Genomic DNA, 13,173 nt, shown 5'->3' with positions numbered 1-13,173 from the left:
TTTCATTTTGTTTATTCCTTAATAATAAATTGCAATTAAACTTTCGAATTTTCGAATTCACAAAACTTCCTATCGAACGAAACTTTTCAATCCGCCATATTTTTCAATCAAACAGATAATCAAAATAATAAAAGTCATGAATAAATAAACCGCAAATAATCGCATACAATTCTCGAAATTTGAAAATTTCAAACATGCAACCTCTATTTATATATATTAATATATATATATTCAAACATTACATTTTTCCGGACATAGAGAAGAATAATGAAGAAAAAAGTTAAAGTAAATATATCAAGTTTCATAGTGTGCAAAAGAAATGAGAACTCTCTTCCAATAGTGGGGATGACTACTGACCAGTTACATTGCAGGTTGCTTGCCTCGTGCAGTTACCCAACTTTTACTGTAGCAAATACTTCATCGATATATTGCTTCTACGAGTTTGAAATAACGAAAAATGTTTCGCGGTGCATCATGTGTACGATCACACGCTCGTGTAAAATCGGAGAGAAGCTATTCAACACGCTCGTGACTTTCTAAAGTTCCTCTCTGGGGGAACAGTTGTATTACTACGGTGACTTTACATGTTGCAATCAGTCGAGAGAAGCGGCGGGAAGCACTTTTACTAATTTTTCATCACCGCGTGTCTGAATGTTATATCACAAACCTCGGGAGTGCGGGAGATGGCGGTCAGTGTCGTGAGATATCTCGTGTTCGTCCTCCTTGTGCTATTATATCGTAAGTATTTGATTAATATGACAAATTCTGATGACTTGATTTTGTAGTTTTATTTAGAAATTTTTTTCAAAAAATTATTAATTGAAATCATTTTTAAATTTTTATTAATTGAAATCATTATTAATTAAAATCATATCTTTGTCGAAAGATGTCAGGACAAGTTTGTTTTATTTGATTCGTGAATTTTTATATATTAATTTTATTTTAACAACGATTTTTTTATATATTTTTCTCAAACATCAGACAGAATTAAAATTAAAATGAAAAATGATCGAATTTATTACATTTTTTTGAAATTTTAAAGAAATTATTAATATATAATTTTTTCCAAATTTACAAGGAATATAATTAGTGCTAATTGAATATATTTAAAACGATGAAATATATATAAATGTAATTTAAAATAAATTATCGAAAGTTTGATAAAAAATTTATTAAATATATTCTATAATAAATTTTCGAATATTTGATTAAAACGAATTGCTTTTCTTTGATAAAAAATGATAAAAATGATAGAATTTTCTTATTAATTTAATAATTTATCATTGCAGCCATTAATTTCTTTTTCATAATTATGAGAAATTTTTATGCGCATAAATGCATTTTTCGAATTCATATTTGCTGTTTATTTAAAAATAAATTGGTTAATTTATTTAATTTTTATTTATTTCGATCTATGTGTGATTTATAAAGTGTCTTCTAATAAAATTTAGTGTTATTATTTTAAAAAACCAATTCAAAAAATCAAAAGTACAAAAATTGGAATATTTCATAAATTTTTAAATTTTTTAGAATTTATTAAATTAATAAATTGTTCTGACAACAAAATATTGATAAAAATATTATATATATAAGAAATTATATATATAAATGTATAAAAAATTAAAGAAAAATGTAATAAAAATATTTTTCATATTTATATTCAAATATATTGTAGAATCATAATTTGAAAAAAAAAATATAAAAATAGAAAAAAAGATCGCTAATATCGATATCAAGGTTTATTAATTGTTGTAAAAAGATTGCAGTACTTCATAATTTATAATGCAAATAATAAAAAAAATACATATATTTATTTACACATCAGTATAATTTAGTTCGGTATTAAAGATTAATATTCAATGACAAATTAAAAGGGAAATATGTCATGTTATATTCTATGATATTCAAAGAATAAATATTTAAAACATTAGAATTTTTTTTTAATAACGATTATGTTATTGTTGCAAGAATATTTTAAGAAGCGATAAAAAATTAATCAGAACAGAATAATAAGACAACCTTCATCTATTTTCTAAGTTTTTTATGATTTTCTTACAATTTATTGTCGATTTCTTACAATGCATAATGACTTTCAATTATAAGCAGTTCATTTTTAAATGATTTAACTTGATTAACCTAATCTAAGTAGGCATGCAAATTCTTATGAAATTCGAATCATTTGAATAGAAAATTAGAATAGGATAAATTAAGATCACTAATGTACGTTTTTTTTCTTAGATTATGTAAGAGCGGAAACAACGTTTAAGGATTTATTTAACAGTACCTCGTGTGCAAAACCACCCTATGAATGTCCACATCCACAGATTGAATTTTATTTGTATACCAGGTAAGTTGTTTTGTTTAATTTAAATTTGAAAATTAATATAAAAAATAAATAAGAAAACACGAGAAATATTCATTTTTACTGATGTCAATTTAATATATATATATAATTTTGTGCAGACAATGCAAGATAACAATTTTATTTTATTTTATTTTTCATTTCACCATTTTGAAATTCGATTCTACTCTAGCATGAATCTTCAGTAAAAAAAGAATCACATCAACATTAAATCTTCTAACTTTTGGTAAAATTTCTCATTTACTTTTATATGTGTCTACGGTTCCTAACCTCACTTTCATTCAATGTTCGAGAAGGTTCAATCTAAACTAATATGGACATGAGGAAGGACTTCGACATAAGACTCTCGATTTCAAGATCATGATCAGTCTCGCACTGAAAGTGGCCTCGTTTCAAGGTTCACCTTTCTCCAGGAGTTATAGGCGCCTTGGCACGTCTTAGGAGTTACTTTTACTCACTCGCATTTTCTTCTTTTGTCACGCTTGTTATCTCTTTTATTTTATCTTGTTTGAAAGCGACAATTAAATGGTTCTGTTGTTATTATGTTATTTTTGTTTTTTTAAAAAATTCATTTTATTTGTTTTTATTTTATATTTTTTTGTTATTTCTGAATACAATATAATATTTAATTTTTTATAATGATATTTGTTAATAATAAAGAAGTATTAATCAGTAAATCTTATCATTATAATTTAGAACAAATGTATATAATATACTCTAATATTTATATTGTTAAAAATATTTACTAACTATTTGTATAATGTAATATAATGTAATTTCCTTTTTTCCATTAATTAAGTATGTAATTTTTTGTTCCTTTAGAAAAGTCATTTAAAAAGTTATTAAAATATAATTTTCTTATAACAATTATAACATTTATATCCAATTTATTTTACAGAGAAACACAGAAGAAACCTTTACGCATAGACGTTCGTAAATTTGATTCACTTTATTATTCCAAATTTAATAAGTCGCATCCTACGAAAATCATTATTCACGGTTTTGGAGGAGGAAGGAATTTAATACCAAGTCCGGATCTTCGAAAAGGTAATTTTTTTTTAATATATAATTCATTTTTTTTTAACATTATCAATTAATTTTTGTAAATTTTAGATATAGAATTATATAGAATACATAAAGAAATTTAATTTATATTTCAATACTTTAATATTTAAATTAATTTTATAAAAAAATGTTTTTTATTAATCCATTGAAATGTATTTTCACAGTAAAGAGCGACGAATTTCAATGAAAGTTTTGTCGTGTGAAAGTTTACATCGCATTTTAATTCTATTGGAAATATTATTAAATTTTATTTAGCATAAAAAAAGTGATAATTTTTATTCACTGTATTTATTTTTTTATAATGCATGATTTTATAAAATATGATGTAAATAATAATATAAATAATATATTCATTGTTTATATACCGTAAATCATTAAAATTAACGAAATTATTTGTTATCGAAAAAATTAATGTTTGAAAATAATAAAAAAAAATTTTTTTCATATTAAAGAAGGATAATCATGTTAGATCGCGTTTCATTGGAGTTTTTTTTTAACGGAGGTTAAGGACTTGAATATCTGGATGTATGAAACTTTCGATTTCAGCATATTTCACGCGAGGCAATTACAATATTATAATCGTCGATTATGGTACGTTAGTACGCGAGCCCTGTTTGTCGCAAATACAATGGGGCCCAGATTTCTGTTCACGATGTATTGCTCAATTGGTAAGGTACTTGAGGGATCATCCTCGAGGAACAAGGGTGGAGAACATACATGTACTTGGATACAGCGTGGGCGCACATATAGCTGGACTGATAGCGAATTATTTGCCCGATGATAAGCTTGGAAGAATTACAGGTAGTAGTATGTGCTTTTTAATTTTTTAAAAACCTATAAGATAATTGCACAATAACGAGAATGTCGAAATTTAGTAATGTATAAATATAATAATAATGATTCGATAAATACAGAATTATTCTCACTATATATAGTTTTTGAAATAACTCTGGCTGAAACGAGACATTTCTTTACACGTGGAATGTAGAAAAAGAACATGTTAGACAATTTTTGACCAATCGAATAAATCAAATTGTTTAAAATACTGATGATATATACTGGAAATGTGGAATTTACGAACTCGAAACAGTATCGAGATCTTGAAAATTACGTAATTGGAGAATGTTAAGATCTCGATCCGATTCCGTCCGAATTTTTCCGAATTGTTCCGAAGTTCAAGTTTTTGAAATGAGGCAAGATAAATAATATTTCAATAATAAACGCAGAATCATTGCTATCATTTTTCAAAAATTTGACTTTGAATGAATTTTTTTTTATATAGTATCAAGGAACAATCTTTCATTTGATTCATTGTTAAACTTATTATCAAAAATGTTATAATATAATAAATTTCGAAAATATGAATTTTCCTTGTTAAATATGATATTTTCGAAATTCCAACATGTATTTATTATCATGTCAATAATTTTTATTTTACAAACTTCTTTTTAAACTGATCAATTATTTCAACGATTTGTCGAAAGTAATAATGTTGATTTATTTATTATAAAATTAAATTTTTTTTTAACTCAAATGAATTTTTATGTAACGTTCTATTAGGACTCGATCCTACGATATTTTTCTACATGAATGGAAATCGATCGATGGATTTGGACGAGACGGACGCGCATTTCGTCGATGTAATTCACACTGGTGCTGGAATTTTGGGTCAATGGGGACCAACCGGTCATGCAGATTTTTATGTGAACGGAGGCTCCAGCCAACCCGGATGCGCGACATATTCCTTACTCCGTAAGTAAAATCTTTTTTTTATTTTTCTTGTACATAAAATGATATCATAAATGTTGAAAAAACACGCAAATATTGAATTAAAAGTAGTAGTTATCGTGTTATTTACTAGTTGGCTGATTTCTAAATATTTATAAATCCATTTATGAGTTTCCATGAAGAAAGTAATTAAAGAGAAAACGATCGTGTTGAATAGATGAATAAAATCAAAACATTTTTTTTTTTTTTCAATCTTCTTGATAAATAATTAATGAATAATATTCATTCTAAAACTTTTTATAAATAAATATATAAATATATATTTATATAAATTTTATATAAATAAATAAATATAATAAAATTAAGACTCGATATTCCTTTAGTCCATAATTTTCTGAATGTTTAAAATTTATCATCATCAAAAAAATCAGATCAACATTTCTCTTGTTGAATCAAGAAAGACCTATGATTGCGGAAAGATATATAAGAATTATTTTATCAGTGGAGAAAACGCTCTATAGGACGGATGGTCGACTGTAAATGAAATCAGTGAAATGTTTCGTCCGCAGAGACGCTGTCGTGCGATCACACAAAAGTGACGCCTTATTACATAGAATCAATCACGACGAAAGTAGGATTCTGGGCAGCCCCGTGCGGAAATCTTTTTTCCTACCTGATCGGCTGGTGCAACCCGAAATTCGAGGAATACATACTGATGGGAGAAGACGCTCCACATACGTAAGCAAAATTTTTTTTTCTTACAATTCAAAAAAAAATATTTTTATATTTATCTATTGTTCTATTCTTATTTTTAATGTGGAATGTTGCAGAGCACGAGGCATCTACTATCTCTCAACAAACGCACACAAACCATACGCCCGCGGCCTTCCCGTAAAAAACCAACGAACGACAAATCGGAAACGATCGTCCTCCCACCAGTATTGAGCTTATTGAAGCAACTAATTAATATAATTATAGAATAATTGCAGTACAAGTATTTGTTATTTTTGTATGGATTGTACGGCGTGTTACGTTTGAATCTGTTGTTTCTTTATATATTTTTTAATTAATATTTACGTAATAAACTATTTTGCTAGGCAACCTACCGTGAATAACCGCATTGATAGCTCGCTGATTCATGCATTTGTTCGTATTCCATGTTATTATAGTCTTTCAAGAACTTTCACTCTTTCCAATTCTAACAATTCTATGTAATCATCCATTTGTTTCGTGACCATGATTGTTCCACATTCTTGTTAATTTTAAATCTGGCTTTTTTTACTGCCATGGCTCGTTGTTTTCTTAAATGAAATAAATGTAAATTCACTGGATTTCGACAATACAGAAAATATAATTCTATTTTAAAATCAAATAAATTATTTTTAAATTATCTATTATTTAAATTAATTTTGTAACAAAATCTGTTGATAATGTTGATGAAATAGAATCAAGAACAGTAAAAGAAATTATTTCAACTTTAATTTTATTTTAATTGATTAATCAAAAATAACATTTAGCTAAATAAGATTGTATTTATATATGTAAATAATTATTTTTTATATATTTTATACAAATCATGCTTGCAATTAATATATAATGTAATATTGTTTAGAAAATAAGAGAAAAAAGAGATTGCTAATTTATCAATTTTCTAAATATTTTTAATTATTTCTATTTGAAATTGTTAAAAAAATGTATAAGAAGAATTTTAAAATAATGAGTTTAACCACATTTGTGAAATCAAACATCTATTAAAGAATTAATATGAAATCAGGGAAATTACATTGAACAAATTTTTTACACATCTTTTTTTTTTGAACATTCTTCGTTTTAAAATTCTGGAGAAAAAAATAAACAACTATTATGAATTTTATGTTAACAACAATATTTATTACATAATAGTTATGATATAATAATAACTTCTATGGATTTACAGTACACTGTCGCACTAAATCTTATTTATATATAATATGCAATGGAATGATTACAATTGTTAATACATCCACATTTCAAGCTTTTGGAGGCATTCAGGGTTTCGTTTGTTTTTCAAATTGGCTCGAATGCAATGTATACTGGGAATGAGTCCCTTTATCTACTCCATATTTCGCATTTTCTCATTCTCTCTTTCGCTCGCTCTTTCTCTCTCACTCTCACTTTCTCTCTCTCCCTCTCTCTCTCAACAGAGACGATGCGTCAATGCTATCGTACCAATCGAAAGTACAAAGATCGATCACGATCAATTGATATTAATTTATTTTCGATGAGCATCGTCTCAAAACATAAGACTTAAAATTTTTATATATATTTATATATAAATCTGTATTTTGTATAGATCAGAGTTAGTGTTAAGAATAAATTCTCTATATCTTTCAGTGGACAACATAGGATCTAAAATGGACAGCTTCAATTGTTCGATGGAAAATGACAAAAGAAATTAATTTCTAGCGCAGAGTCTTTTTTCTTCTGGGAGCCAGAACGATGCTTCAACAACTGCAACGAGCTGTGCGTTTCATAATTTTCTTACTTTTATTATTTTCTTTATTTTTTTCTATACTATTTCTTGCACTAATTTTTAAGGTTAAGTTATCTTGGATTAGTATATTTTTTTAATCGTTGTAGATTAATTGGTACATTTCATTAATTTTTTTCTTTTCTTCTTTTTTCTTTTCTTCTCTTTTCTTTTCTTTTCTTTTCTTTTCTTCTCTTCTCTTTTATTATTATTCTTTTTGGACCCTGTCATAACGGCAACGTCTATATAAGAATGTTTTGCATTTTGGGATCCATGTAAATTGCCAAGGGATAATTTATACCCATAATTATAAATACAATTATACAGCATATTTCATTTAAAAGGCGCGAAGCAGTTAAGAAATTCAAAATTTAAGTCTTTAGAATAAAAATCGTACGCGATTATTTCTATACCATGTAAACATTCTTTCAATTTTCTTCCTTTTTTTTAGAATATTTTTTTCAGTAAGATTTAAGTATGATACTAGATATGAAAAACTTTGAATTTCGCGAGTATTAAAGAATATTTTAATGAATTATTTATTTTTTCGTTGATGTCGATTAATATTATCGAATGAAAAAATGTTATGAATATATAGAAAGTAATTTTTTTACTATTATTAAAATGTAATTTTTTATCTACAATGAATATATTTTTGAAAACCGTCCCAAAAGAGTTAAAGAAATTATATTATATTATTGTATTATATTATATTATTGTTACTAATTATATATCTAATTTTTATTTTTCTTTTTTTCTTTTTTTTTTTAGTGACGAATCAGTGGTGAAAGGAAAAATTTAAAAACTGAATAATATACAATTTATTAAGAGGAATTCTAAAATCATAAGGATCTTCCTTTTTAATTTTATATTGATGATTATTCATATTATGCTGTGGCATCGTTCTACTCGCGAAGAAATAAACATAAAAAAAAAAAAATAAGACAAAAATAATGAAATATATTATTATCAAATTAAAGTTTTATAAAGATTCATTATATTTTTTGTTTCTTTTCTCTCTTTATTTACAACATATTTTTCGTGCGTTATGTGTTATTTAAACTGACATACACATCTATGTTCCTTGGACATTTTTTATTACCACTAACATGACAATCGGTACGTTCATTGGTTGAATCGACAATCTCTTATTATGCGGGAAATTCAAAAAATTTGAAGAGTACAAGCCATCGTTATACTATATTCTTACAATTGCTTGGAAATGATCATGCTCGAAAGACTGGCACTTGTTTTATTAAGAATTTTTAATTAATCGTCGTTTATAAATATGTAGAAAGAAACAAACAATCTTTGATTACATGTGATTTCGATAATTCATGAATGCTAATGATGTTACTAATGACTAATGATACTGTTATGTTTTCATCATAAAATAAAATTTATCATTGATAAAAATACTTAAGAAAAACATGACAAATTATGATAAAAAATTAATTTCTATCAACGATAAAAATAGTATAAAAAATTGAAAATAAAATTTGAATATTTTAAAAATAATAAGGAACGTAATGATTACTCGAAAGTTTAAATGTATCTTTTTTTATGAATATTACGTAATGTAGTTATACACTTCGTAAAAAAGCACAGGCATCAAGGTCTTAGGCACATGTGTTGTTTGCTCACATATCATTGTAAATCCATTTTCAATTTTGCCGAATACTTTCGAGCGTGTTTCAGTCGCCTAAGCACAATGCTGAATTTAAGATCTTTTATAAAATTGTTTTAAAAGATATTATAAATAATATTATATATAATAATTAATAATTAATAAAATAAATTCTTTTAAAAAAGATATTTAAAATACCAAATATTATATAAATAAAAATAAGTCATTTTTCAATAAAATTACTTTATTTCCATTTTATAAAGAAAAGAAAAATGCAAACTTGTTTCATTAAGATATAATAAAAACTTATTGAAACAAAATTATTGAACTAAAAACTTTATAATTAAAGAAATCAGTCATGTGCTGTTCTCTAATTGTTCTTCATTAAAAAAAATGAATTATTTAAAGAACGATCAGCATTGCATTGAATAGAATTTCCTTGAGTATTACTTTCAACACTGTTCGATTCCTTAAATTTTTCTTTAACGTACACAATCGTGAACCTGCTTAAATCGATTACTATTTCTCATCAATTCGAATGTTTTCCGTTGTATTTTTATATTATAATACATGATATATATATATATCATCATGTATACGGTCTACTCAATTAAATTACTATGCGTTGCATATCATTCTTTTTAAATTAATTATTATTAATATAAATAGTAATATTATTATTATTTTTGGTTATGTTATATTTATTAATAAACGTGCCAATTGATAATTTCATTTTTATCTAAAAATTCGTGCCATTTCGATAGTTGATATCTCTATTGTTTTTTTTTTTCTTGTGTGTATGTATGAATATGTATATATCTATAGCATTATTTTAATATTACGTCGAGAACTACGACATCGATCGATTGTCATACATCAATAGCGCTACATTCGGAAATTATTTCGAAAACAATAAAAGGCACTATTTAAATGTTACAGGTAGCATCGATAATAGTAATAAAATAATATTTTATTTCCATCTTAGAAAGTAATTATAAGTTTGTTATCGTTCGTATATTGCGAATTTTTCACAAGATTATGATACATTGAATCGTGTTCGTGTATTCCATTTGATAATACCAATAACCTTTTTGATTTTGAAAGATTCTTAGCAATTAGTTCTTTTTGAGGTTAGTCTTGACTAATGCTATTCAATGAGACTATCGATTAGTTTTTCAGATAAAGATCGATATAATGTATATGAAGAACTAGAGAATTCGTCCACATGAACGTCTTTAGCTGCAACTTCAGATGAGTGATTTGTCCAAATGTGAATGAACATTGATTAAACAGAATAAAAATTTACAAAAAAAATAATGAGTTTATGTAAAAATATTTTAAAGTCTTTGTATCGGTTACATTATGGATCAATTTTTCCTATTCTTATTATATTTGTTGATTAGAATAATATTAGAAAAATATAAATAATTTCAAAAAAGTGAATTAAAAAATAACATTATATTTCAGTATATTTTGTTATATGGAACTGTATAATTTCAATTATAATTTGTTTAAATCAAATTATTAAATATCATTGATATTTTTTTTAATCTTACATTTCACTTAACATCTGTATATGTAAAAATTAAACAAAATAAATTTATGCAATACAATTCTTCAAAAAAAAGAAAAATAACATTCGTTTTTCGCACATACAAGCGCTCGTCGTAACTTTTCGATCGATGCCGGGCTCGCGGCGCTTTTTTCTTTTTTTCTTTAACAGTAAACCCCCTTTATTTTCTCATTAAAGATTTTAAGTACAATGCTGCAATAATAACATGATTCGAACATGCTATTGATAATCATTTATGATAATTGGTCCTGAACAAATGATAGAACCAAGTTTGGTTAAGTGTTAGCGATCATGTATCTTAAGTGCCATTCGCGCACGATAAGAAAACCAAATCCCAATTTCGAATCTAGAGAAAGATTTCGATATTGGGATCCAGGAGAGGATTGGAATGATATATCTATGAATTTGCTCTACGTTATAACTACACTTACACACTTCTATTCTACATTTTCTATATTATTTGTAATGATCGATTTTATGTATATTAACGACTGTTTTTCTAGATTGCACGTGTGAATCAATGTGTACCACTTTGCCGACTGAAACGTTGTTATAAGCGGTGCCATGAACTATCAAACTATCAATAGATAATCATCAGATAATATCAAATCGCTATTTTACATTTGCGATTCTGTGAACTATCGCTAGAATAAATCTTTGTTATATTATTTCAGCGTTTCATGGATATCATTTTCTACGTTACAATTGAATGGTATGTATAAATATTTTTAGTCATTTTAAAAAGTATAAAGACAAAAGCAGTTCAGATCAGTATTCAATACTTGACTCATTGTTTAGTGCATGTACTTTTTAAGTCAAATACAATTTTATATCAACACGTTATATATTTATTATAATAAATTTTATTATAATATTTATCGACTCTATCGGCAAAGTTGTACGTATATGTTGTTTCGAGTGACTTAACATATAATATGTAATATTTTGCTTTCTGGACTAGATATTTTAATCGGCGATCGTATTCTGGCATCGAGTCTTTCAACGATCCATTTACAGGATCCAGAAATGAAAAATAATTATATAAGAAACAGTGATGTTATCAATCTTTTTTTTGTTCCTCATATATTAATTTAATGTTATATTAAATTTATATTAATACAATAAACATTTTAATCAACAAACAATTTAAATCAAGTTATAACATTAAATTAATCATCAACTAAATTATTCAATTTTCTTCGCAAGTAGTATATGCGATAAACAAAAAGAAGCTTAAAAAGTTAATCTATCCTTAATTTTATATGCATTTTTAGTTAATTTTAATTTTTGTTCTTATTTCATAATGTATAGAGAATTAACTGAATCAAGGAAGTATATTTATTCGTGAATGAACATTATTTTCTGTTTAATAAACTGATGTTGCTCGAAATATAATGTAATTAATACTTAATCTTAACGAAATGTTTTTTACCTTAAATTTCAAACAACACCAATTTGTTTCTTATGTTAAATATCATTAACAATCGATAATTCGTTCGGGTTTTCGTACTATAGTTTATATAATATAACTGATATATAGCAAGTAAACGTATATCACTGGAATAACTTCAAAATTTTGGAAATGTATGAGAGAGAGATTTTCTTCTCGTTTTGAAGAAATTTTTACTTCGATATCGATCTTTATATTTTTTTCTTTGTACACATCTCGTGTTCGAATTCAATCAGGTATAACGCCATAAAATTTTATAACGATTATGAAAAATCATAATCTTTTATAAAATCTTCGAGTATACCTGACATTCTTTTCACGATATATTTTTTTTTTATATATAGTTAACATTATTACTTATGTTGTTAGTAGTGATATTACATGATTATTTGAACTTGATTGCGTGCAAATATTTTTTTTTTTTCTCTTTGTCATCATGTGATAGAAATGATAGAATACATGTACTATGCTGAATGAACATGAAATAAACAAACATCGAATCATATTGAGAATTAAATAATATTTAGTTATTATGGTGAATGAATGGATTTAATACATGATTATCAATTACTGAAATGTTCATGACGTGATATTTACAAAGTTTTTTTTATGCATCTTCGATAATGAGGATGATGGGAAAGAAGGGAGAATTGGAAAAAGCGTTAAGGCCCGTTTACATTTAGGTATTTTTTTTCATTCACTATAAGTCACAAACTATATATAGGTTGCTATCGATTTAGACTGTTGGAAACGGTTATCTCATCGAAATACATGTTATTTCTCTGAATTTTTTTTTTTTTTAATAACGTGTTTTCTTTTTCTAAAACACGTATATATTTATTAATCCGTTTTCCTTTTT

General features: G+C 25.6%; 1 protein-coding gene across 1 annotated transcript; it reads left to right on the top strand.

The window, feature by feature from the left end:
- The first annotated feature begins 43 nt into the window (after positions 1-43).
- LOC100872633 (phospholipase A1 member A) lies at positions 44-6,256 on the top strand. Its single transcript, XM_003690638.4, has 7 exons — positions 44-738; positions 2,239-2,347; positions 3,261-3,409; positions 3,974-4,228; positions 4,988-5,179; positions 5,725-5,893; positions 5,986-6,256. Exons 1-7 carry the CDS (start codon positions 684-686, stop codon positions 6,098-6,100), a joined length of 1,044 nt encoding a protein of 347 aa, XP_003690686.1. The 5' UTR covers positions 44-683; the 3' UTR covers positions 6,101-6,256.
- The last annotated feature ends 6,917 nt before the right edge of the window (positions 6,257-13,173 follow it).

This window comes from Apis florea, unplaced genomic scaffold (genome assembly GCF_048593485.1).
Source record: "Apis florea isolate Af1SG1 unplaced genomic scaffold, ASM4859348v1 contig_3496_pilon, whole genome shotgun sequence".
Classification (NCBI taxonomy): Eukaryota; Metazoa; Arthropoda; class Insecta; order Hymenoptera; family Apidae; genus Apis; species Apis florea.
The sequence above is the reverse complement of the archived record's forward strand: the minus strand, read 5'-3'. Positions and strand labels throughout refer to the sequence as shown.

Bases quoted from the DNA above. Each gene is read 5' to 3' on its own strand.
- LOC100872633 (XM_003690638.4), top strand. From the start codon at position 684: ATGGCGGTCAGTGTCGTGAGATATCTCGTGTTCGTCCTCCTTGTGCTA. The intron at 3,410-3,973 runs GTAATTTTTTTT...TTTCGATTTCAG, and splicing joins AAGTCCGGATCTTCGAAAAG to CATATTTCACGCGAGGCAAT. The intron at 5,894-5,985 runs GTAAGCAAAATT...GGAATGTTGCAG, and splicing joins GGAGAAGACGCTCCACATAC to AGCACGAGGCATCTACTATC.